Consider the following 27469-nt stretch of genomic DNA (forward strand, 5'->3'; position numbering starts at 1 on the left):
CTGGGGGAAGGAGTCAGGGACCAGTGTATACCACTGCTAGAACTGACCATGTCTTTCCCCATTTGATGACCAGAGCACTTTCTTATCTAGTCAATAGTATGTTTTTATCATGTTACTGCTATATATGTATTTACAATGGCAAGAAGCCTGTTTATCTTTCCTTATGTGATTAAATTTAGTAATGTTTATTTACTTGCACTACTTTGTTCCTGGTTCCCATAAGATTAGTTTTCTTTTGCTTTTTGCCATGAAGTCACGGGTACCTTATGGTGACCCTCTGGGCTTTTCAAGGCAAGAGACATTCAGAAGAGGTCTGCCATTGCCTGCCTCTGTATCACAACCCTGAACTTCCTTGGTGGTCTCCGATCTAAGCATCCAACAATATCAGGCTATCCTGGGCTATCCAAGTCAAGCCCCACCCCCCCTCAGTACCCATTATACCAACACCCATATTTACTTTCCAAAAAAGAATAAAAACCACCTTAGTAAATACAGACATCAGAGCCAATTTGCAAGAAACAAAAGGAATCCAACATTTTTCAAGCGGACAGAATTATAATGAAGATATTAAATGTTGTGAACATGTGATACTTCCAGAACCACCAATGACTGAGAGTGAATTTGTTAGTAAATCATAAACCTGAGGTTCTATACATGAAACTGCAAATGGTACTGCTGTAGCATAATTCTCAATGAGTAGCCAAGTTAGTGTGCAGCAGCAAACTGAAACAGGAGCCCTGCAGATATAAGCAGTAGGCTGGGGTGTTACAGGTCTTATCTAATCATAACCATATGCAAGTATCAATATAGCTAATTCTCAATGTGGCCCTGTGACAGACAGGAGGCTGTCCTGCCCATGAAGGAAAAAATAGCCACTCAGCTGTTTCATTCTTGCAACTATGGGAGTACTGCTCTGACACCCAACCATCTTTCAGAGGAGGGATTGGATGCTGGATGGAACCACAGCAGCAGTTAGTTCTGATATGCTTCAGGGAGAATGCAGGGGTAGTTTTGGGTCTGCCTCAGCAAATACTCTGCTTGGTAGCATAGGAGAATGGTTTAGCTCTACCTCTAAGAAAGGTTGTTAGGTCAATCTCTTGTGATTAGCAGACCTTGTACCATTTTGCCTGACTTTGGGAAACCATTGGCTGATGTGGGTGCAAACCTCTGTGGGTGAAAGGATTCAACCTAGTGGCTAGTCAGTGGAAGTCTGCTTGTACCTATAAGCATTAAAGAGAAATCAAACCACACACTGAAGACATAACTAGCTTAAACTTGTGTTTCAGCCAGGTTTCTCCTTTGACTATCTGGAGACCCGTGCTGCTAATCTGCTCCTTAAAAACCAACATGTAAATACATAAACCTTCTGTGTTATTTACATACAGCTCCTGTCTCAGAGATCTCCATGTTCCACTTGCTTAGAACAAAACTTGCCTGGGCACTTCCGGTTACAGCGAGACGAGGCGGTTGCGTTTCAAGCCATCAGGGCAGGAACGGATCGAACCGTGCGGGTTGGGGGGTCGTAGGACCCAGCAAGCTCCCGTCGGAGGAGCATTGCTAGCAGAAGGGGTCTTGGGGAGAGGCACGGGGGAACTTTTAGGTTCCTGGCTTTTCTACCCTCCCTTTGCCCCAACCGCATCGTGCGCCATTAGGTGAGAGAGTCTCAGCTACCGGAGACAGAGGTGAAGGTGGAGGACGTTTGGTGAAAGTAAATGAAACTAACCCAAAAACGGAAGACTAAGAGGAGACGAAAAGGAAAAAAAAGGACAGTATATACCTGAAGTGAGGCGCTTTTTGTTATGGCTGCAAATTGGGCTTGCCTCGGTCGCGTATGTGGGTGTGGCTGAGAGAACTACTTTGAGACAACTACTTTGTGGCTGGCAAGAGGAGCAGAGGAACAAAGTCGGAGGAAGGAGGAAAGGAGGTGGGCGGTGGCAGCTGCAGCGGATTTGGCACTGAAGAAACAAACTGATTTTTTCTTTCCCTGTCTCACCTCCTCTCCGTGGCTAGCAAACACCATAATTGGTATTTTTCTTTCTTTTTGAAGTATTCTACTTTTTTCTTGTTAAAGAACACTGAAATGTGATTTAAAACACTATCTCTAGCTGAAGGGCGTGGAAAAGAGAAGAGGAGGAAAGTGACAACCCTGTGCTACAAGAGTGGAAAGACCTCTAGTTAGAAAGTAAATTTCTTGAAACTTGCCTAAAACTAAAGACTCACTTAAAACATTGTGTGTAAAGATTGCTACATGTTGTGGAGATCGGATGGGCGAAAATATATAATGTTATAGAAGATCTGATTTATATTAAGGATTAGGTGGACTATTTCTTTGGACTAAGAGCTGTAGAAAAGTGAATAGTTCATTAAAAGACTGAGTTTGATCAATATAATATAAGTAACTTGGAAGAAGAAATTTAAAGACTAGAAAGACCAGAAAGACAAAAAGGGGGAAAAACGGACAAAGAAGAAGAGGAAGAAAGGGGAAACAGAAGGACTGAAGGAAGAAAGAAGAAAGAGAGGGAAAGCAAGGAATTGAATGCTGTTACTGTATAATTTACAAAAGTGTGTAAATGTGTGTGGGTCTAAGTAAAAGTGTATGGTTAATGAGAAAGGATTAGGATGGAGAATGAATGAAGAAGTGAGCGTATGTAGTCTGCAAGAGGTAGTGAGTGGAGTGTTTGAAAGGGTTAAGTGGTGCAAGAGGAAGGCAAATAATGAATAATTATTGAAATCAGTTGAACATGAAGCATTATTGCTTGGGGAAGAAATTGATTTAGACTAGTTGGTAAAGGGATACTAAATCTCTGTATTGGTGTCTTCATTCTATATTATTATATGATAATTTGAATTTCTCCTGCTTAACTCAATGATAGAGGGAATCATGTTGTTGCAGGATGCTCTCAAAGTATTTCAGTCATCTTTTGAAGATTCTTTAATGGGGGCATTAAATCAGATGCAGAACAATTTAATGGAACAGATAGGGGGATTAAAATTTAAGCTTGATGGATTAGAAAATGGACTGAAGGACATAAAAACGGATATGACAAAGTTGACGCAAACCAAAAATTCTATTGATACAAAACAAATACTAAAGGAGCAAGGTACAGGGAACTTGGAAATTAAACAGGAAGAATCAGAGACCAGGATTACTAGATCAGACATGTATAAGGCAAAATATACTCCAAGATTTTTAACCATATCAGAAAAAATAAATGAGGATTTATTTTGTTCAGTAGTGGAAACATTGACTCCCATGCTGGAAAAAGAACAAAAAAAAACCGAGAGGGAAATTGAATATATATATAGGTTAAACTCTCTAAAGCTAAAAAAGAATGGTTCACTTAGAGAAATGCATTCAAGAGACATAAGGAAACAGATCAAAGATGTAGTTTGGAGAAGGAATAGGGAGCAACTTATTAGATCTAGAGGTCAGAAAAATAAAAAAATGAAAGAGATATCATGGATAATTAGGCATTTAACTCCAAAACCAAGAGAGGTTTTAAATAACCAAGAGAGAAATTGGCGTAAACGGAAGAAATACCAAAAATGGAGGACTCATTAGGAAAGAAATACCAAAAATGGAGGATTCATAATTGGATGGTGCTGCTGAATGGAATGCCAAAGCAAATAGTTAGATTAGTGGGGCAGGTCATACAGATGGTTAAAGGTGTATGGAAGTAAAGTATTATGTAAGGTGTCAAGCGTCATCGATAAAATATCTTTAATTGAGTTTTCCTTGAGTGCAAGTGAAAGGATAAATGGGTTTAATTTGTAATGTAATAGTGAAGGTGAATGCAGTAAATGGTGAATAGAGATAATGGAATTTGAATGTATATATAATTAGTGAAAACACTGCCTTCGACTTCTGTTTTAATAATTTTTTCTTTTGTATGGTAACAGGCTTGTACACAATATATTAATTTAATAAACTATAAAAATATTAGAACAAAACTTGCCTCACAGCTGTAAGCCCAAAGACTTTCCATTAGCTTTCCTAACATAACTGAGGTGGAGGTTTACAGTTTAAAACAAACGGAGTTCCCCAAAATCACAAGAGGCTGTGGAGGGGTCTCTTTTGTGAGAAGAAAAGACCTGTCACAGGCCACATTTGTGGACACATGAATCTGGAGATTGAGGTAATGAATACACAAGATGTATCTTTCCACAAACCTGAGAAAAGCTCCAGGTTTGCAGTACAATCTGAAAAGTGTATTAATGAATAAATAAAATAAAGTTGAAGATAGGGGGCAGATAAAAAAGGTAGTTGGTGAATGGGAATGAGAGAAAGAAGCACTGAAATGGGAGAGGATATGGACGGCTGCGAGGAAAGAGGAAACTGTGTGGTGAAGAGGATACACGAGAAAATGAAATATGACCAGTGCAGTTCCTTGTGGGTTCCCTGCTTGTATGCCTTAATTCTGTTAAGTACCAACATTTTTTGAGAGAGACTCAATAAAACTCCTGACTGGTTCAAATGCATACTTAGAAAACCCTGTTACTCCTTTCACATGTAGTCTGGCCAGCCCTAATAAAATGGCAAGGGGAGTTAGAGGTGGAATTAGGCAATGATGAAGCAGCATTCATCTTTGAACCACAATGAACTGATTTACAGCCCTGCTTAATTCACTTTTCAGTAAACTAGGTCCCTACAGTGTTTTATATTTTTTCTAAGCCTCTGTAAACAACCCTGATCCAGCCTAATTATGTGATTATCGTCTCCTGTGAAACCCCTAAAATCTCATTAAAGTAAATGAATGCAGAGGCTTTTATGACACACCAATAACAGAAGCACCAGTATGGTATAGTTGAAGTTCTAACATAAGGAACCAGAGGGAGGCCCATCTCTCCTGAAACTTAGCTAAGTGCCTGCAACTACCCCACTGAGATTTAATATATAAGCAAGAAAGTTGTGCTAACATGCTGCAAGTTCAACTCTTTCTTAATTATTGTAAGCTGCAAAACAAGACAATTTACCAAGAAGCTGACTGAAGTGCTTTTTATTATACACATTGGGCCTTCTACTAGGAGGGTGCAGAACAGCAGGAGAATTAACTCACCACATGCAACGTACTGATCAAAAACACAAAATTAAGAGTTGCAAAGAAAATAAAGGATGCTTTCAAGATGACTAACTGAAGTAGGACAATTTTAAGTTAAGGGTCTTCAACCAGTTACAAAACACGGCTTCAAAAACAATACTTCTGCTCAGTGTTCCCTCTAAGTTGAGTTAGTGTGAGCTAGCTCACAGTTTTTTAGCCTCTGGCTCACACATTTTTGTTTTAGATCAGGAAAAATGGCCCCAGAGCAAACTAATTTATGCAGTAGCTAACAACTTTAATGCTAGTAGCTCACAAAGTAGAATTTCTTCTCATAAGTCTCCACAGCTAAGAGGGAACATTGCTTCTGCTATCCTTTCAAGTAATTGTTTTGAGCAGAGTGTTGCGGTACCAGATAGGGGACAAGTATTTTAGCAGACCTGAGTAAACAATTTGGAAGGTCTGTCTAAAATTTTCTCCCATTGTTCACCTAATTATTGTAAACTCAACATGCATTGGGTCCAGAGAATGCTGAAAGACTGTAGCTTGACAGACAATGAATAACATATTTTTCAATTGTGTTTTCTTTATGCATATGTTTTTTTCTTGATTGCTTCACGCTTGTGTTATTTTAGCTTGCACCATGTGGGGATACAGATTTACACACTGGAGAATATAGCACTTCCTCCGCACCCTGCTGACTGCAGAAGACATTCAAATGACGGGAGATCATCATCATAGTGGTTGCACAGCTTGAGACTAAATGTTTTTGGCAAATAGGACGTCAGCAGAAATTGTTTAAAAGGTACATACTGAAGATTAAAATGCCTGCTGCTTGATTCTGAACAAAAAAAAATCCCACACAACCAGCAACTAATATAACCCATCATCTTGAAACATTTCCCAGCCTTCAATGCCAGCATCATGGTCTGAAGGTCTGTGGAAACTTAAGCTTCAAATTCTTTCAGGCTGACCTATTTGCCAGGCATAGTTTATTACTGATGCACATGTAACCACTTTGGGTTTTTTTACCAAATACTTACAAATGGTAAATTATCAGTTGGTGAGCTGTTGTATGTACGCACCACATCAAACTTGCAAATTTGCTACAGGTCTTAATGTCTGTTCAAGTCTTATTGTTAGGATCAAGAGATTGCCCTGTGTAGTTTAGAAGGGACAGAACCCCCTTCCCCTGCCCTTAATTTGCCTCCTTCTGAAAATGCATTTCTGAAGTTTTAATACTACTTTACATTTCAGTACAGATTGCTTCTTGGTAGTTTGTTTGAAGAAAGAAGAAATTATAGCAGCTAGCTAGAAAATTGTCTGCAAATATATTAAGAGAACCAATTTGCTAATCTGTTGTAAGAGAGACACCTACTGGTTTGCAGCTGGAATGTCACATTTCTTCTTCTAAATGTATTTGCTGTTGCTGTATTAAACTGTCTTTCACCACACTATCCAAGGACATACCACTGATATTTGCTGGTGGCATACCAGCTGCAAGCGCAAAAGCAAAACAAAAAATCATGGGGCAAAATTCATACAACTATTTGTAAGGAGATAAGAAGCACAGCTGTGTGTTTCTCTGTAGCAGTAGAAGGAAGCAAGAGTCCAGTAGCACCTTAAAAACTAACAAAATTTGTGGTAGGTATGAGCTTTTGTGAGTCAGTGCTCCCTTCTTCAGAGCGATGACTCATGAATGTTCATACCCTGCTACAATTTTTTTTAGTCTTTAAGGTGCTACTGGACTCTTACTCTTTTCTATTTGTTAAGTAGTTAGTCATAATGTGACTGAAGATCACTGGTAAGAAAAAAAACTGACCAACAGTGCAATCCAGCACAGTTACTCCAGTCAGTGAGGCAAGATGATATACTACAAGATCACAAAATGACGGCTGATAAATAAAAAAAAAATTAAATATTTGACTTTATTCTAACTTCCTTTTGGCTTTAATACAAGGATGAAAGTGTTTATACTTCCACATGAAAACAAATGTATGAGTCATTCACATTCTTATTAATAAATGAAAAATCTCCAAGCATAGTTCAATAATTCACTAAGAATATGCACAAATTATTTTTTTTCTGAGGATCAAAAGGATTGGATATGAGAATCATTTTACGCTAATATTTGACACACATCCCAAAAAAATCCCAAAGTAGGCCTACAGAAAACATTGTAACTAAATATAAAAGCCAGCTTTATGAAGGGAAATAAATGTCATCTCAAGATACAAAATATAAGTCAATACTAGTGAAACTTTGGTGGAGACAAAGCATCAATCAACTAAAACAGGGGTGGCCAACGGTAGCTCTCCAGATGTTTTTTCCTACAACTCCCATCAGCCCCAGCCATTGGCCATGCTAGCTGGGGCTGATGGGAGTTGTAGGCAAAAAAACACCTGGAAGCTACCATTGGCCACCCCTGAACTAAAATACTATTCATATATTGTGAAAGCCTAATTTTTCATGAAAAGGTTTTATGTAGAGACCAAGCAGTATCAGTATGCAAGCTTTAACACTAGCCAGTGCCAGGAGGGAAGGAAGGAGCCACAGACTGCCTCCATTTGTCATGCTGCTACTGGCTTCAGAGGTCCAACCGCCAACACTAAGCACTGGGACTAAAAGTGGCAGCTGGAGATGGGAGGGAGGAAAGATATAATTAACATATATAGTTAACCTATTTTATTGTAAATTACTTGAGTGGCAAGGGAAAGAAAAAGAAAATTGCTCATAGCTGTAAATAAGTAAACAAAAAAAAGCCTTTGAAGCCACAAATCAGCACAGTGCTAAATGTACCCGTATGAGATTGTTTTCCTTAACATAAGAGAGCCATGTCAGATCAGGTCAATGGCCAATCCAGTCCAACACTCTGTGTCACACAGTGGCCACCCCCCCACCCCCCGCAAAACCTTGGTGTCATCAGGGGGTCCACCAGTGTGGCCAGGACACTTGAAGCCCTCCCACTGTGGCCTCAATTTATCATGACACATTTAGTACAAATCTGCACCATGTTTGACCTGCAAACAGAATGCAGTCATGTGTTGTGGCCTTTCTCGTGCTGGCAACTCTGCTGTATTTGCAGTCACACAGGTAGCACAAACAGGAGGGGAACTGAGCTCCACAGAGTTCATAATACTTGGCTGGGGGACTATACTCTGAATGAAGAAGGTTGCTCAGATTACCCCTGCCCCCACAAAGGAAATTAAGTAGAAACTTACTTTTTGTTAAAGAATGTAGAATTTTCTCGTCTCTTTGTGAATCCAATTGGTAAAGTTTTCAGGTGGATGTTGTACCTCCGGGCTCGGTTTCTCAAAAAGTTTACCTGATAACAACAGTAATAGTTTCAAAACATGGCATTTCCCCCAATTGCTTGAAAAGCTGAGCCATGAGATGATAGTAAGAGGAGAGAAATAGAGTGAGACATGCGGTACCATTACTAAAAAAGTGATAGAATTTAGCGTTAATCATGTATGCTATGCAGTTCCTATATGGAATCCTTTATATAATAAAATCATTTATATAATAATATATAATATAATAAAAACCCTTTCATCTTGGCAAAATGGAACACCCTGATTGGCTGGGACTGTGCATCAACCTTTGGCTCCCCCTGAGCCTGCGTGGCGGGGGAGGGCGGGATATAAATAAAATTTTACTTACTTACTTACTTACTTGTATGGCACTAGCTGACTCTGCTTTCTCCCACCCACTGCTGGCCCCAGGACAGACGAGGATTGGCCATCTGGGGAAACTGCTAGGCAGTGGCAGCTGCTAGGTAACCAATCTTGCTTCTCTCAGTAAAAAGCAGCCAAGCTTGTTTCTCTCAGAAGGAACTGGTGGGGGAGGTCCTTTCAAGTTCCATTTTGGCCTTTGAGGGAGAACTCATTGGTTGACTCCGCTCCTCTCTCCCATCCAAATGGCTGTTGATAGCCAGCCAAGCTGATTCTGTCAGTAAAATGCAACCAACCCTGGTTCTGGCAGTTGCTGCCTCTCCCGACTTTCCCATTGCAGTAGGCCAGATACAGAGAGAGATAGGGAGGGAAAGCAAGGGACAGAGAGAGATTGAAATCAACATTATCAGAGAGAGGGTTGTTTTGAAAGGTATCACTAAAGGCCTCATTGGGGAGAGTCCTGACTAAGACTGCCAGTTCCAGGTTGGTGGGAAATCTTTGGAGATTCTGTGGTGGAGCTTGAGGGCATAAGAGTTAGGGCTTCAGAGTCAGGTCTGCCAGACCCAGATTTTTGCTGTGGAAGCTGACTGGGTGATTTTGGACCAGTCAGACTTTCAGCTTAACCTCCCTCACAGGGTTGTTGTGCAGATCAAAGGGGGTAGAGGAGAATGATGTATGCTGCTTTGGTCCCTCCCACTGTGGAGAATGACTGTCCTTTTTCTAGGTAGAGGCTGCAGGGAGGGGGGAGGCGATGGAAAGCTGAAGTCAGAGGGGCAGATAAAGGGAAGGAGACACCTAGGTGAGAAGGGCGGGGTATAAATCTTAATATAAATAAATAAATAAATAAATAAATAAATGAATGTTGCCAACTCCAGGTTAGGAAATTTCTGGAGATTTAAGGGGTGGAGCCTGAAAAGGGTGGGGTTTGAGGAGGGTTGGGACCTCAGACAGGTACAATGCCATAAACTCCACCCTCCAAACTAGTCATTTCCTCCTGGAGAACCACTGTTGCCAATCTCCAGGTGAGGGCTAGAGCTAACTCAGAATTACAACTGCTCTCCAGATGGCAGAGATCAGCTTCCCTGGAGGTGGGGAGGGGGAGTGAATGCCTTCACTTGGGTGGGTTGGAAGACAGCAAGGGTGGGGGAGCACTCACTCAGAGCCTCTTTCTAGAGCCTGTTGCATTTCCTCCCACAACAGGTCTTATTCCTAGTTTATACATATATGATATGTAAGGTGTGGCTGCATCTTGCTCCCCCCCCATTCCTCTGAATTATTTGCACTTTCTGTGAATTATTTTCTCTTTCTTCAGCACTGAACAAACAGGCCAAAATGTTTATGAAAGGCTGCTGTTCTGCCAAACAAATTCTTAAGGCAAGGGACAATTCCACAAAGTTGGTTTAACATCCAGGGGGGAAAATCCATTGTGAAAACCATGTCTATCAGAGAAACATCACATCATGCCTTGAAGATGAAGATGATGAAGAAGAGGAAGAGATTATGAAGATATTGGATTTATATCCCACCCTATACTCTGAATTTCAGAGCGGTCACAATCTCCTTTTACCTCCCCCCCCCACCCCACAACAGGCACCTTGTGAGGTAGGTGGGGCTGAGGGAGCTCTTACAGCAGCTGTCCTTTCAAGGACAACTCCTACAAGAGCTATGGCTGACCCAGGCCACTCCAGCAGGTGCAAGTGGAGGAGTGGGGAATCAAACCCAGTTCTCCCAGATAAGAGTTCGCACACTTAACCACTACACCAAATTGGCTCTAGAGGTCACAGATCAAAAAGCTGAGTGAAGTAATGCACTGATGTAACAGCAACTGTATCAACTACCCACATCGTATAACCCCAGCATCTCTCAGGTTTGGAATTTTTTTTTTTTTTTTTTTTGGATTTTAAATATTTATTCAATCCGAAAACGTCATACAGTAAATTACAGAGTTTGTCATCACAAGAAAAAAGTAGCAAAAAAAAAGTTACTGTACAAATTAATTACTTATTGTCCTTGAGAAGGGTCACCTGTGGTTTTGTATCAATTGTTGGCAATTTTACCAAACACACAAAATTCTCCTTGTAGGTAAATTTAAATTTTCATAAAGAAAAACAATATTGTAGAAAATTTGCAAAAAGAAGGGCGAACTTATGAATGGTTAATTTACAAACACAGATTCATGCCTGATTCCTTCATACCATCTGTAAAATTTCTCCCATTTCATTCTGGCCTCTGATTCGGAGTCCCCTTTCAACATATTCGAAAGTATATCCATTTCTGCTACGTTAAAAATCTTATCTATCACCTCCTCCATTTTGGGACACTTCTCTTGTCGCCAATATCTAGCAAAAATTGTCCTAGCAGAGGTTAGGATATACATCGTCACATGTATATCATCTTTGGGGATTACTTTTCTAACGAAAGATAATAACATCAATTCTGGTTTAAATTGGATGTCAATTTGTAATATTGCCCTTAAGAGCTCATAAATCATTATCCAATATTTATTTGTGACTTTACAATTCCACCAGATATGGAAAAAGGAACCTATAGCCGAGCCGCATTTCCAACACTTTGGCGAGATCGATTTATCTATTTTTGAGAGTTGTAAAGGAGTAATGTACCATCTATGGAAAATTTTAAAAAAATTTTCTCTAAGATTTATTGGTTTAATATATTTATAATTTAACCTCCAATAGGAGTCCCATTCTTCTAAGTCTACAGTCCTCTGCAGGTTTTGCGACCACTTTATCATTGGTTCTTTGACCAACTCGTCTTCTAACTTGATTTGCATCAAGTAATTATAAACTTTTTTAATTACTTTATCCTCCTCTTTAAATAAGATCTTGTCAAGGACAAAGTTATCTTTAGTGAAACCCTTAGATTTGTCCCTGTTGTATTTTGCTACAATTTGATTCCTCGTCCACCAATCAAACTTTATCCCTCTAGATTCCAGATCCTCATTCGTTCTAAGATTGTCCTTTTCATCTAGTAGATCTGAATATCTAACTTTCCTATTAGAACACCATAATTGCGGTAGAATCGAGGCTTCTTCGGGGGATAGCCATCTCGGGGTTCTAACATAGACTTTTCTTTTTACCTTTAACCAAGTCTCGAGAATAGTTTTACGTATTAAGTGGTTCTTAAAATAACTCTGTCCCTTGGTGACATACCAAAGGTTCGCGTGCCACCCTGCATGAAGATTGAAGCCTTCAAGAGCTAAAATTCTATTGTTCTCTAGTAGGATCCACTCTTTAAACCAAAGCATAACACAAGCAGTGTGATATGATTCCCAATCCGGGAGTCCTAGACCACCATTTTCTTTCCTGTCTTTTAGTAATTTCCATTTCACTCTAGGTTTTTTCCCAAGCCAAATGAATTTTTTGATTAGTTGATCCAACTTATCAAAAAAGGGTTTCTTTATCACAAAATTAATTGTTTGAAACAAAAACATGACTTTAGGTAGAATAGTCATCTTGACGAGTGCTACTCTTCCCATAAAAGAAATCTTTAAATTTACCCATTTTTTTAATAATGACTCAATCTCCTTTAACAGTGGTCCACAGTTATTTTCATAAAGATTACTACATCTACCTGTAAATTCTATCCCCAAATATCTGACTTTTGGCTGATTTCTAAACCCTGTTTTTGTCTCCAATTCCTTTATCCCTTGTGGGGAAATATTTTTAGTGAGTATTTTAGATTTTTGTTTGTTTATTCTTAATCCGGCCACAAACCCATAATCCGCCAATTCTTTTAACGTTTCGTCTATAGTCACCTTATTATTCTGTAGAATCAAAGCCATATCGTCTGCATATGATAGCACTTTGTAGGACTCCCCTTTGACCTTCAGTCCTAAAATTTTATCGTTACCTCTTATGGAAGAGTTTAAGACCTCTAAGGACAAAATAAAAAGTAACGGTGAGAGCGGACAGCCCTGTCTCGTTCCCTTATGTATAATTATCTCCTCAGTCAGACTTCCGTTTATTATTATCTTTGCCGTTTGATCTTTATAGATAGCCTGGATGTTTTTAGTAAACTGCTCATCAAAATCCATGATTTTAAATAGACGAAACATAAACTCCCAGTTGAGATTGTCAAATGCTTTTTCGGCATCGACGAAAAGCAATAACATTTCCTTTTCCCTATGAGCCTCATAATATTCTAAAATATTCGATACGATTCTTATATTAGTTCTCAAATGTCTCTTTGGTAGAAAGCCTGCCTGATCCTCATGTATTAGTGTTTTTAAAATCTTCTTCACTCTGTTGGCCAGGATCGACGCATAAATTTTGTAATCTACGTTTAACAGTGAGATCGGCCGGTAATTTCTGATCTGGTCTAAATCAGTTGTGGTTTTTGGGATTAAGACAACATTAGCCCCTTTCCAAGAGTCTGGAGTCTTACATACTCTCCAGACTTCGTCAATAAGTAGTTTAAAGTGCGTTATCAGGGTCTCTTTCAGCATTATATAGTATTCCGCGGGGAGGCCATCCGGTCCCGCCGCTTTATGTTTCTTGAGTTTAGCCCAGGCTTCTTCTAATTCTAATGTCGTAGGAGAACAGCCCAGGATTTCTTTCTGATCCTTAGTTAATCTTTGTGTTACCTTTTGTTTGAGATACCTATCTTGTACATCACCATCTATTTCACTCCCTTTATATAGCTGAGTATAGAAGTCACAGATTACACGTTTCATCTCTTCTAGAGATATTTTTTGATTGCCCTCTTTATCCTTCAAGGTGTTTATTGTTTTCCTCTCTCTCTCCTTTCTGACTTTATAGGCTAACCATCTCCCTGGTTTATTAGCATTTTCGAAAAACTGTTGTTTGGCGTATCTAACCTTCTTCTGCATCTCTGCCAAAAATATTAAATGGACCTTATGTTGCAACATCTTTATTTCTGATTTAATTTCTTGCAGAGTCGGTTTCTCTTTTAGCTGTCTTTCTTTTGTCTTTATCTTTCCTGTTAAATCTGTTAGTAATCTATTCTCCTCCCGTCTCTTAAAAGCATTGAAACTGATAGCTATACCTCTCATATATGCTTTACTCGTTTCCCATAGGGTTGTGTAAGATATATCTTCCTGAGTGTTTAATTGGAAAAAAGCCTTCAGCTCCTTTCTGGCATGATTAATGAATTCTTTATCCTCTAACAATCTTGAATTCATTCTCCACCCTGCACTTCTTTTGACATCTCTCATTGCCATGGTGATAGGGTTGTGGTCAGCAATTGTGTTAGGGAGGATTTCTACTTCTTCAATTAAATTCGTTAAATTTACTGAGATCCACATCATATCTATACGGGACCATGAATTGTGTCTACCGGAAAAAAAAGTAAAATCATTCTTGTCTGGATTTAAAGTTCGCCAGATATCTACTAAGGTAAATTCATCTACCAGCCTGAAAAAAGCCTCCGGTAGAGTATTACTTCCAGATCTTTTTGACTTTTTCTTTGAACTACTAGAGCTTCTATCTAGCTTTGGGCATGATACCGCGTTAAAATCACCCACCAGACATATCCTGTCATAGTCCTGAGTTCTAATTTCCCTGTATAGGTCCTTATAAAACTTATTCTGCTTGTCGTTAGGTGCATAGATATTAACTAATAAGATTTTCAAAGATTCTTTAACGATTTCTATCCCCTGAAATCTTACATCTTCCGATTGGAAAACCATTCTAGCCTGAAGGTTTCCTCTCACATAAGTAACTAATCCTCTTTTTTTCTTTTGTACCTCAGAAGTTATAAATGCCGTGCCTAATTTTTCATTCCGTAATAGCCATTCATCTTTCTTTTTCAAATGTGTCTCCTGCAAACATATGATATCTGAATTTATTTTTTTTAATTGCAAAAATATACGTTTCCTTTTGTTTGGGGAGTTCAAGCCATTAACATTCAGAGAGATAAATTTTAACTTATTCATTCTTATTTAGGGAAGAAAAGAAAAAAAAGGAAATCGGCTTTTTATTCGCCTTGGAAGTTTTTCTTTTTTCTCTGTGCCCTAGTTTCTCGCTGGAACCGTTCCTCCCCCTGTACTTCCCCCTCCTCTCTTTCGCTTGAGGAGGCCGGATCGTCCGGTTCCCCCAAGCGGCTTTGATTAGTCTTGTCCTGTTCTTCCCTAGATTTGCTTCTCTCTCCTTTCCATAACCATGTTTTAGTTTGATTTGTTAAAAAGTCTTGCGCCTTCTCATAAGAATCCATCTTATATCTTGTTCCCATGTATGTAAACAGCAACCCCTCCGGGAACAGCCATCTATACATGATGCCTTTATTTTGTAGCATTGCCGCTAAATTCGCGTATGGTTTCCTTCTGTGCCTTATAACCCAAGGGATCTCTCTCATCACTTTGATCCTAGTTCCTTTAATCATGAGTGGAGCCTCCCTTGTTTCTCTCCAAATTTTTTCTTTGATGCACCTTCTCACAAACTTTACATGGACTTCCCTCGGAAGGTCATTTTTTTTTGCATATTGTGTTCCCATTCTTACTATATAATCAATTTCCCTTTCTATCTCCTCCTGGTCTTTCCTTATAACATTTGTGAGCGCTTCTGTTACCATCTCCATTAAATTCTCACCTTTATCCTCAGGGATATTAACTAATCTGAGTATGTAATCTGCTTGGCCCTGTTCCAATTTGGCCATTTTAATATCCTGCTCTTCTTGCTTGTTTACAATTTCTCCTATCCTTTGGTCAGTTTGTTTGAACTTCCCCTCTATTGACTTTGTAATTTTAACCACTTCAGCAATGTCCTTCTTGGTGTCTTTGCACTTATCATCTAAAGCTTCTATTTTGTTAACAAGACTCTCTATCTGACTACTTAGAGCAAGTTGGGTCTGCTTCAGAGTCTCAAGATAAAATTGTTGCATCTCTTTAAGGGCATCCTGAGAGATTGACGCCCCTACTGATTTTGGTTGACCAGGTGAGAACTTGGCTTTGACCTGCTGAGACATTTTGGGCAGTTCTACAAAGCTCTACAAAGCTACAACTGGTATTATCAAATCACCTCCCACTTCCCCTTCCCTCCCCACTTCTCTCCTCCCTCCCCCAACCAAAGTTCTACTGGTGGAGAAACAGACAGAGAAAAAAAAAATATATAATCAAACGGGAAGAGGAGATGGGATAAATATTGAAAGTCCAAGTTCGTTTCAGGACCAATTAAGGCCGTGTAGAGTCTCTGTGACTCAGCCTCTTTCCAAATATCCAGTATCTTCCAGAGTTCTTACAGCAAGTCCCAGGTCAAATTTTATAAAGTCAACAAATCACCAAGTCGCACCCTTCCTCTCCGTCTCTCCGTCTCTCCCTCAGTCCAAGACTCTCTTCGTCCTCCGTTTCACTCTATTGTTTTAAACCCTAAGAGATTAGCTTGAAAGGGTAACACTAAGGTCCAAACAATGAAGACAAAACAATGAGGACTGGGTATTAAGAAATCCCCCAGTCGGGACGCCCACCCATCAAAAAAGAAAGAAAAAAAAAAAAAAAAGCCGCAACTTGAGTTTCTACCGTCCCTTCGTCGCTGACGCCGACGCCTCTGGCTCCTTCTTCTCCCTCACGCCGCCGCCATTTCGGGTCTGCCGCAGGGAAAGACGAACTGGAGCTGGAGCCTTCCTCTTTTACCACCAGGGTTGATTTGATTTGATCCAGGGGAGTCTACCTCCCCAGAGACGAAGTGAGACCAGCCAGCAAAGCAAAACCATGCTGGGAAAACGTCTTTATTTCCTAAAACCGCCTTCCAACAGAGCCCTCCTCATTCCGGCGGTCGGAGCTAAGTCGCCTTAACGGCGCCTCTCAGGCTTCGGGACAGGAAAACAAGGGCGTAGTGCCTTGGGAGCTTGAAAACCCCTTCCAGCGCTTCCCTCGGCCCCCTCAGTGCACTGCCTCCAACAACAGGAGGTATGTGCGGGCATACAAGCCCCCCTTGAAGCCTAGGATCGGCGCGTCTCCACGGAGCTCACCGCACAACGCTGCCGCCTCGCCCCGCCATAGACCGGAAGCTCCTCAGGTTTGGAATTCAATGAAATCTGGTTTCCCCTTTTTTGACAAAGGGTTAGAAGCACTGACATTTAACTTTTCTTCTTAAAATTGATTTAGGTAGAATAAGAATGTCACTTATGTTTAAATACATTTACTTCTATGGGGATGTCAACATTCTCTGTATCTATTTAATAATATTTTGTTTAATTCGATCTAGAGTTATAATTTATTATTTACTTATTTTCAGGTTTATTTATTCATTTTCAAATTATAAGACTTTTCAAAACAAAAGTTCAATTAATACATTAGTTGTTTATTGACTAGGAAATACAGCGTTTTCACCTGGAACCTGGAAAGAATAAATAAACCCCAGTTTCTTCCTTAGAATTCAAGGGTTGAGCCCTGCAAAGGTTGAAAGTTTTAAGGGAGCATTCAATCACCAACAAGTACCATGATTTAGTAGTTAATACATTGTTTTAATTGGAGATGTGACTGCCCGGGGGGGGGGGGGGGAGGAAACGTTTAGGGAGGAGAGAGGGATTTTTTCTGAAGACTTTTTTCAACTTTTCCAATGGAAACATTGGAAATTTGGGGGAGTACAGAAGGTATTTTACGGGGTGGTTTGCCATTGCCTTACCCAGTCATCTACACTTTACCCCCAGCAAGCTGGGTAATCATTTTACTGACCTTGGAAAGATGGAAAGTTGAGCCAACCTTGATCCAGCTACCTGAACCCAGCTTACACCAGGAACAAACTCAGGTTGTGAGCAGAGCTTGGACTGCAGTACTGCAGATACCACTCAGCAATTTCTAAAATAATTGTTTTATATATTAAATCCTAGTGGTTTGAAAAGCAGATATTTGAACAGCTGAGTCTGTCTCTTGAACCATTGACTATTACTTCCCTTATCATAATACTTGTTGCTATTTCCACACAAATCAAGAAAACTGCAGACAACTTCTGGTCACTGAAGCTCAGTGACAGTTCTCCACTGTATGGACAGATGGAACAAAAACATTTAAAATTTTAGGATGGGCTTTCCCCTGTGTTGCTTACAAGCTTGACTATTACATGTTAAAATATATATGTGCATGTGTCTATTTATTCACAAATCAATGGCTGTGTTAGGAGGCACAGTAAGACACACTTCCATAGCACTAAAATTTAAAGACTGATTCTGCAAGACCCTAGAACTTGCTGTATATAGTATTCAGACCTATTCATAGCTACAGTAAGTAATATCCAAAATCTTCCCTGCAATCTCTTTGTTCTATAACAACTCCAATACAACTTGCAAAAATTAGCAGCAATGTGACTGCTTTCAAGCATAAAACATGCATGGAAGCACAAGAAGGTTTGTGTACTGATCCTCTAGCAACCCACAGGTCCCAGTTAATGGTTAGGCTATCAAATGAAGTTATTTAAAGTAACTTTTGACAGGATGGAAACATAGTGCATTCCTTCTACATGAGTAAAGTAAGACTACCATTTATATTGCTCCTGCACTTCTTTAAAACCATGAAAATGTAGCTTCCCGATCCAATTCAGATAATTTAAGATGTGCATGAAACAAACAGAATAAGATGAGTAAACTAGATAGTCACTCCTAAGGAATGCACTCCTCTTGCTTTCATTCCTTTTAATACAGGATAATGCTGTACTTTCTTTGCCTACATTCTTCATAATCCCATCTGGAGAATAAATATTTTTAAACAGTGTAGGGACTGGTTTGGCAAGTAGTCCTAGTATCTTTATAATGGCACTAACAAAACATTACCCACTTAGTGTGTCATCTCAAAAACCTAGAACTATCTAAGACTGCATGGAGGAGATAAAGCAATAACATCATTAGATTATTTTAGAACTATGGGCTGTTCTATGGACTATTTTAGAACTATGGGCTGAAAGTATCTACTTGAGTAAAAGCTACAGGCAGAATCAAGCTCTTTTTGCATATATGGAAGGCAAGGAGGAAGCCCTTCCCCACACAAATGAGCCAGAGAATCAAGTCAGACTAACCTGATCTCCTTTTTTGAGAAAGTGACTACCTTGCTGGATCAGGGGAATGCTCTAGATATTGTTTATCTTGATTTCAATAAGGCTTTTGATAAAGTTCTACATACTATCCTTGTTGACAAGTTGGTAAAATGTGGTTTGGATCCTGCTACCGTTAGGTGGATCTGTAACTGGTTGACAGATTGCACCCAAAGAGTGCTTGTGAATGGTTCCTCATCCTCTTGGAGAGGAGTGACGTGGAATGCCTCAAGGATTTGTCCTGGGACATGTATTGTTCAACATCTTTATAAATGATATGGATGAAGGAATGGAAGGAATGCTTATTAAATCTGCAGATGATACTGAATTGGGAGGGGTTGCAAACACAGAAGACGACAGAAACAGGATACAGGATGACCTTGACAGGCTGGAAAACTGGGCTAAAATCAATAAAATGAATTTTAACAGGGATAAATGTAAAGTTCTGCGTGGTTATAGGATGGGGGAGACTTGTCTTAGCAGTAGTATGTGCAAAAAGGATCTAGAGTCTTAGTGGATCATATGCTGAACATGAGTCAACAGTGTGATGCGGTGACTAAAAAGGCAAATGCAATTTTGGGCTGTATCAACAGAAGTATAGTGACCAGATCACGTGATGCTTTACTCTGCTCTAGTAAGACCTCACCTGGAGTATTGTGTTCAGTTTTGGGCACCACATTTTAAGAAGGATATAAACAAGCTGGAATGGGTCCAGAGGAGGGCAACGAAGATGGTGAGGGGTCTGGAGACCAAGTCCTATGAGGAAAGGTTGAAGGAACTGGGGATGTTTAGCCTGGAGAAGAGGCGGCTGAGAAGTGATATGATCACCATCTTCAAGTACTTGAAGGGCTGTCATTTAGAGGATGGTGTGGAATTGTTTTCTGTGGCCCCGGAAGGTAGGACCAGAACCAATGGGTTGAAATTAAATCAAAAGAGTTTCCGGCTCAACATTAGGAAGAACTTCCTGACCATTAGAGCGATTCCTAAGTGGAACAGGTTTTCTCAAGAGGTGGTGGGCTCTCCTTCCTTGGAGGTTTTTAAACAGAAGCTAGATGGCCATCTGACAGCAATGAAGATCCTGTGAATTTAGGGGGAAGTGTTTGTGAGTTTCCTGCATTGTGCAGGGGGTTCGATTAGATGACTCTAGAGGTCCCTTCCAACTCTATGATTCTATATGCCACCTTTTCCAGCTAGCAAGATTTACATGAACACAAAATCTACTGTACTATTGTCACTGCGAACCAAATGAGTTCTTTTACTTGCAGTTTTGTAAACTTTGGTTGGCGCAAGCTGTTGCTAGACACTGGAGTTCTTGACAGAAAGGAAGGATGGGTGAGAGGTGGAAAGCCCTTACTTGGGTCCCAGATATTCACCAAACTGGAGCTGGTATGGAGTAGAAACAACCCAGTTCCTACAATCCTTGCCAGAGACTCCATTCTAACTTGCCCCCTTCTGGCTCCCTAGCTTTTAAGTGCAATTATATTATAATTAGTGCAGGGACTTGGGAACATCCTCACCCTTTGGAGAGCATTCTGCTGTGATCTACACTGAAAAGCTGGGGTATAAGAATGAACTGCCAGATAATGCTCTATCATCAAAAAGTTTTACTACTTGGGAGATGTGACGAACAGGATAGGTTACATCTCATTCTAAAATTGACCAGTGAGAGCTGGCAGTGTTTCCAACTGTTGGGGAAAGACAGTTGGAAAACAGCAGTTAGGAGAGAAGTAAAGCAGTTGGGAGCTGGCAGCTAGGGAGCTGAGAGGAAAAAGAGAATGTCTGACCGAATGAAACTATGGAGAAGAGCTGCTTAGAGCTGGTTGAAAATAGTCAATTGGTAACAAAGGATACCAATCGAGGGAATAGGAACAAAGTTCAAAAGTTTGAAAAAATGTGTTCCTTTTAGATTGGTCTCAAGTAGATAATCCAGGTTTATTTTTAATGTTTTTTAAAATGTTATATTGTCTTTCCTATATTACCATGCATCACCTGGTCCAAATCAAATGTAGCCTACACAATGAGTTCATCAATAATAATGCCCATGTATTGCAGTAAGATAGCAAGAGTATATATAGATATAGCAACCAGCAATAAAAATATAGCAAGATACAATCACATCATATAATCTACAATTGAATGGGAAATGAAAATGCAGGCAGAAAAGACTGGCTATGTTGAACACTCAGATAAATTAGGGGCTAACTATGTATAGTGTGCTAGCGCATATATTAGAAGTACCACATAAGCTTCTTTAAAACTACAACTCAGACAGAGTGGAGAAGTAGCCATTTCCCCACCCACATCCCTTCTCACAGCAGCTTTTCCCCTTTAGGAATTTAATATGAACATTTGCTCATCTGAACAACAGGTAGATTAATACATATGTCTATGTGTCACACAGCTAGTTTCTTAAAGTTATTTTGCTTGACAACCTTATGAAATATATTTCAGATGAAGTGAGCATTTTGAAGCACATTTCAATGTATTTCTGTTTGAAAGTTATCTGAAACGTGGCTGAATTTATAAATCTCTAATTCTGTCTTTTCCCATGTCCTTTGTTTCCAACTTCCATTTAACAAAACGCACACCACACGTTTAAAGTTTCTCTTTTGCAGTATGATCAAGATGATTATAAGAACTTACAAATTTATTTGTTCTTCGTCTATGCGAAGCACCATCCCTAGCAGCACGGTCAGCCATTCTTCCCACATCTTCCAGAAACCGATAATCTGAAATTAGCAAGGAAACATGAATTCAGAAAAAGTATTAGTGCACGAATGATATATTCAGCATTACATGTACATAATGCAGTCACTGGCAAGGAGGCATGCCTGTAACTGTTGCATGTGGCTAGGAATTTTCAAGATAGATGAAGAAAAATACCCTATTCTTCTGCCTCTTTTTGTCTGTCTGTTAAAGCTAAGCATTTCTTGAAATACTGACTAACATGCACTGTCGATGATGGCATTTCTTGAAACAAGTGTGTTAATATTCTGTCTACTCAGGTTTAAAATAAACACAGAAATGATAGAACATGGCATAAATGTGGCTCTCTGCCCTCACCCCCAACAATCTATTTGATAGCACTCTTGGTCTACAAACAGATAAGAAATTTTCAGAAACACTGTTACCACTTAGAAGATTTAAGTCACTGAATTGGTTTATGGAAACAAAGGCCGTTTTTTCTCTGACTCCATTACAGTTGTATGTAGTTTTATGTTGCTTCACACAAACCAAGCTGAAAGGCAAAGAGAGAAAATGTACCGTTACCGGACTTGCAGCACATAAGGAAGAAAACAAGAACATATGCCTGTCAATTTTATGTACCTGCATGAGTATTTCATACAGCGAGGACACCGATACTTTGCTTCTTCTGTGTTACATATTTCACACCTTAAATATAAAAATTACAGGGAAAAATTACACTTTAATAACATGGGTATATTAAAGGGTTAGTATAAGAGCTATGTGGCACAGAGTGGTTAAGCTGCAGTACTGCAGTCTGAACTCTGCTCACAACCTGAGTTCGATTCCGGCGGAAGCTGGCTTCAGGTAGCTGGCTCAGGTTAACTCAGCCTTCCATCCTTTCAAGGTCGGTAAAATGAGTACCCAGCTTGCTGGGGGGAAAGCGTAGATGACTGGAGAAAGCAATGACAAACCACCCCATAAAAAGTCTGCCGTGAAAACATTGCGAAAGCAAAGTCACCCCGGAGTCAGAAATGACTGGTGCTTGCACAGGGGACTACCTTTACTTTTTTTTTGTTTTGATAAAATGTTTTTAAAAACAATGGATGTATTTCTTAGCTAAAACTGGGATTGTTCCTTATATATACAGTTCTGTGACCCCCCCCCACCCATTGCAACCTACTGAAATTCTTTGAAATGCTGCTTTTAATTTTTTTATTTAAAAAAACCCAGAAACAAAAGAACAAGGAAAAAATTAAAATCCATCAACTAAATAAGATTTTAAGAGGAAACACGCACACACAGAGAGTAAACACAAAAGCATAACATCAGTGGTAGTGGATCTACATATAGGTTTCTATAAATGGTTTCCAAATATCTAAAAATAAATCCATGCACAATTGCTGCCTATTTGTCATGGTGCTCAAATACTGACAGAATTATACGGTCCCAAAATCCACTGATTTACCAGAGGTTGGCTTTTATCTTTTCAGTGGTGTAATAAGAGTCTTTTAGCTGTGGTAAGGACAACTGTTAAGTATTGCCATTCTGTTAAGTATTGCCATGTGGTAAGGACAACTGTTAAGTATTGCCATCCAGGCCTTGGCTCAGAAAATGACAAAAATACATCATCATAATCTATCACTTAATCCAATGTAAAAATTCCCCTATTCGGTCCAAGTCTTCCATAAAAAAGATTCCTAAAAGATTTTTAGATCTGGATTGGCCCATAATGTTAATTTAGCATATAAGAATTAATCCAATTATATTGTCATGCCATTATACACTTGTTCTCTAGTTGCAAGGGGAATGGAATCCACTCTAGTATAAGTAAACCCTACTGCATTCCACCTAGAAATGAAATGCTGCTCTTGGGTGAAGGGGGACCTCCATGAACATCATGGGAGGAAGAGATCCATGGGGGGGGGGGGGGCAGCAGCAAAAATTGCCCCCTGCTTCAGTTAGTGGTACTGTCTGTTGTGTTTAAGTTCCTGCTGCACTCAAATATTATTAAATAACTTAATTCCCATTAGTGTTTCCAAATGCCTCCAAGGAAACTCCTCCTTTATAATTAGGAAATGGTACCCACTGAACTGTTAATTTTCTTCCACTGCTAAGATACAGATTTCTTAAGCATCCCTGCCCCTGAAATGGCACTGGCAAAGAGGAGTTTAAGCTGGATTCTATACTTTACAGCGGCATGAGAAAATGGACAGGAATACATCTCATGTATGAGTGTGATCTTCCAGTCCTTTGAATGCTGATCCCATTATACAACAACAGCAAGAAGTCAGAAAATTAATGGAAGAGTTACAATTTTAGAGAAACATGCCTTAATGGAGCATGCGTGTTGAGCTCTCAAATAAATCCTTTGGAAAGAAAATATGCATGATCACCCATGTGCCTCTTGTTATCCCCTACAGAGCAGGATGACCTCGTTTACATAATGTCATCTCAATTTCAGGCTTAATTGCAAAACATTTTCCACTTTCAAGACTACCAAATGTTATACAATATTTCCATTTTTATAACTGCAGTTTGAGGCAAAGGTCAAAGTGACCCAGGATGCAGCTTGACATAGTAAAGAGATTTCCTTGCAGACAAAGAGCAAATAAATAGGAGTCTTTGATTTAAAGTTGCAACTTTTCCCCCTGACAGAATTTCTGTGCCTTCAACAACTGTGTGCTAGCTAAATCATCACAGAAAACAATATAACAAAACTTGGTCATCACTGTCCACAGATCATGATATATTCTAGTGTGCCTTCTACTGCTAAAAATAAGGGCAAACAAAATGATCACAAGAATAGATGAGCTAACTCACAGTATCTATGAAATGCTGATATAGGTAAGAATTATCATTCACTATCTAAATGTAACTGGGAAACATTAGTTTATCATACATATGAAGGAAGGCCTGTACAAAAATCTGGCACCAGGTGAGGAGCTGGGGAACAGCACTATACAGATGAAAAAATCTACTGAATTCATTGTCACCCACATCACTTTGGGAAGCTGATCACACAGAGCAGGACCTCTGGTAAAGATCTTAAAACTCAGGCTCATATGAAAGAAGGTGGTACTTATGATTCTGTGGTCCCAAGAATTTTGGCTTAAAAGGTAAGAACAACCCCTTTGAAATGACTGGCACTAAAGAGAAAGCCAATGAAATTGTTCAATTGCATGACCTGTGATTAGCCACTTACCAGCACTGTCAGTCACACTTTAACCACATGAAGTTTCCACATTGCCTTCAAATGTAGCCCCACAGAGAATGTGTTACAGTAATTTAAACTGAAGGTGAATTCAGAGGGAAACCTACCCGCACTCAGAATTATCTTTAAAATAAAACAAAACCCTGATATATACTATTTATCTTAGAGTTCTGTATATCCTGATGGCTCTCATATTGCATTTGAACACTGGAATTGGTATTATTTTACAAAAACTCTGTGATTTTTGTTATATTATTATAGCAAACTCAGCTAACCAATTTTGATCTTATATATGCAATCTAACATTCATACTACCAAAATACAATCTAAACAACATTCATGAAGAGTTTACGGACCATATAAAGAACATATTTGCATTACTAAATTCAAGTGAATGTGAGCTCCAAGGCCTATGGGTTGAACCCAGAGATATTATCAAAGAAGAATGTGCACAGATTATTCCTGTAGTCAAAAGAAATAAAAAGCCTTGATGGATAACTAAAATGGCTAAAGGTAAGCAAAAGGAGACAGAAACAGAAGACTAAATGCAGTGTTCCAATAGAAACAAATAAGAGTTGGTTTTTATACCCCATTTTTCTCTACACAAAGGAGTCTCAGAGCAGCTTACAATCACAATACACTGAAGAACTTTACAAAAGAGATGAAAGGATGATAGATTCCTTCCAAGAATCATCTTTTGAAGATGAACCTGTAAGGTTAGAAAGCAAAATGAAAGCTGCACTGAAAGCCAGTTCATCTAGAGCTCTGTTATATGTCTCTTTGGCAGTCTATGGTATCCATAAAAGTCTCCTCCAGAACCACATTTTAAATGAATCAAATATTATACTGAAAGCTGGATTCATGCATAAACTAAGCAAATTACAGTTTAAATTCCAAAACTGTGAAGGGCCTCTAAATATGAAGTAATTACTCAATTATCAATTTTTGGTAATTTGCCAATTTAGGGCCTCAGCTTGTTTTAATCCAGTCCCGATTATATAATTAATCAATTGTTCTGCACCTGAAGAAGCAAGAGGAAAAGCACTAAAACATTGGTCAAAACTTACAGTGTGTGCTCTCCCCTATTCTTAACATAGCTCCAACAATCCCGCATCACACCATTTGCACTCCTGTCAGGAAGATGCAAAAATATTCCCTCTAACTGTAAATTTTATCCTTTGTCTGTTAACCTCATTGAGACATTGGTACATGTGTTTTTCCACTACAGATTCTATGTACAAACATGCTTGGATTTACTGGAACCTCTATTTTCTGGTAAGAAAATGGTCTTTGAGTAGAAAACTCTCAAAATCATATATTGGTAGAGAATGACCAAAGAGCTACTGTTTCTGTGGCAAAGTTTCCATATTCTGCAATTAAAATATGGGCTAACAGCCAGTGCATAATTTACTCAGATTCTAATCTTTCAATTGTTAGATCTATTCGGAATATATGGTGAGGTTTTATATAGATAATTTTAACCCTCCCAGGGTAAAAAAAAAAGTCATGCTACTTCAGCAAAGTGACCCTACATTACTGCAAAAAGCAGTGGAAACCTGATAGTTCTCTTAGTCATGGCATTAGCTACTAAGAAAAAAATCAGGCCTCAAGGATAACCTTCTTTAGAATTGCAGGGCAAAGGAGAGACAAATTTGGAATTGGGGTAAAAAATACCCCTTGTTGAAAACATCAAAACCCCCACCATTTTTAAGGAACCATGGAGGAAAAGAGGTAACTTGAAACAAGTCTACCCCAAACACTCAACAAACCTGAAGGAATTCAGCAACTACTGCTAACTAGAAGCAAATAATGACAGCAGTGCTCAGTTGAAACATGTTTGCATGAAAGTGTTACATATCCCTTGTTGACAATTTAGATTGTTTATTACATACAACTAAGAATATATATGCATTTACAGAATAATTGGACAGCTTTGTTGAAATTGATCCCTGGAAGGAGGATTTAATCTGAAATGGATACAAAGGATTGGTAATCCATTGGATATAGATTATTATTTTTGAAAGCCATCTACTATGCTGCTTATATGGACCTGTGCTAAACACTGGAAACAATTACATAGTAGTGTATGAAGAGACTGATATGGTTGTAAAGAATATCATGGAAAATGTTTTGATTGTTTTGTAGGATTTACATTCATTTGTATTTCATAAACACTTTTTCTATATTTGATATTTTTAATATTAATCACAGGGAGACTTATTGGGTGTTACCCATCATTTTTAAAGCAGAAGACACAGTTGGGAATCTATAAAACTACTTATTTTAAAGAAAGCAATCAATGTAACCTTCCACCCACTCGAAATATATAAAGTTGAGAAGGTGACTCAGAGGTTTGGGAAATTTGAAGGTGAACAGCTGGCTATGGGTCATCTAGACTAACTTCCTCCTGTAAAGTTGAGATGATCAAATCAGAGGTTTGGAAAATCTGAAGGACAAAGATAACCAATCAACTCAGTGGACAGGTGGCTGGGGTCATCTAGAGTACTTACCCCACACCCAGATTTGTGACGTTGAGAAGATCAGTCTGAGATTTGCAAAATTTGAAGGGCAAAATGTAAACAATTAGCTCAGAAAACAGGTCACCAGGGGTCATTTAAGTTCCAGGCTTCATGGCTCCCTCAAGTCTAGAAAATGTAAGGTTCACAGGATGCCTTCAAACAAATGTGTAGTGGCTTGTCTTGCAATGGGTATGGAATGACCCCGTTTCCAAAAGTGCAGTGTGGTTCAATTTGAGTTTTTCCATGTGGCTGTTGGCATGAGGGAAGCTTTGACAGAGTAAAAACACTCCTAACTATATACTCAACAATTCAGGTTGCAAAGACAGTTTGCACTTGGAATCAT

General features: G+C 39.1%; 1 protein-coding gene across 1 annotated transcript in view; it reads right to left on the bottom strand.

The window, feature by feature from the left end:
* Positions 1 to 27469, bottom strand: part of ZNHIT6 (zinc finger HIT-type containing 6) — an 84704-nt gene that overhangs the window by 51677 nt on the left and 5558 nt on the right. Inside the window, exons 2-5 of the mRNA XM_060232150.1 lie at positions 22036 to 22101; positions 21840 to 21946; positions 21352 to 21437; positions 8258 to 8361 (exon numbers count right to left, since the gene is read on the bottom strand). Coding sequence (XP_060088133.1) covers positions 8258 to 8361; positions 21352 to 21437; positions 21840 to 21946; positions 22036 to 22101 — 363 coding nt within the window. The remainder of the gene's footprint in view (positions 1 to 8257; positions 8362 to 21351; positions 21438 to 21839; positions 21947 to 22035; positions 22102 to 27469) is intronic.

Source organism: Heteronotia binoei, chromosome 2 (assembly GCF_032191835.1).
Source record: "Heteronotia binoei isolate CCM8104 ecotype False Entrance Well chromosome 2, APGP_CSIRO_Hbin_v1, whole genome shotgun sequence".
Lineage (NCBI taxonomy): Eukaryota > Metazoa > Chordata > Lepidosauria > Squamata > Gekkonidae > Heteronotia > Heteronotia binoei.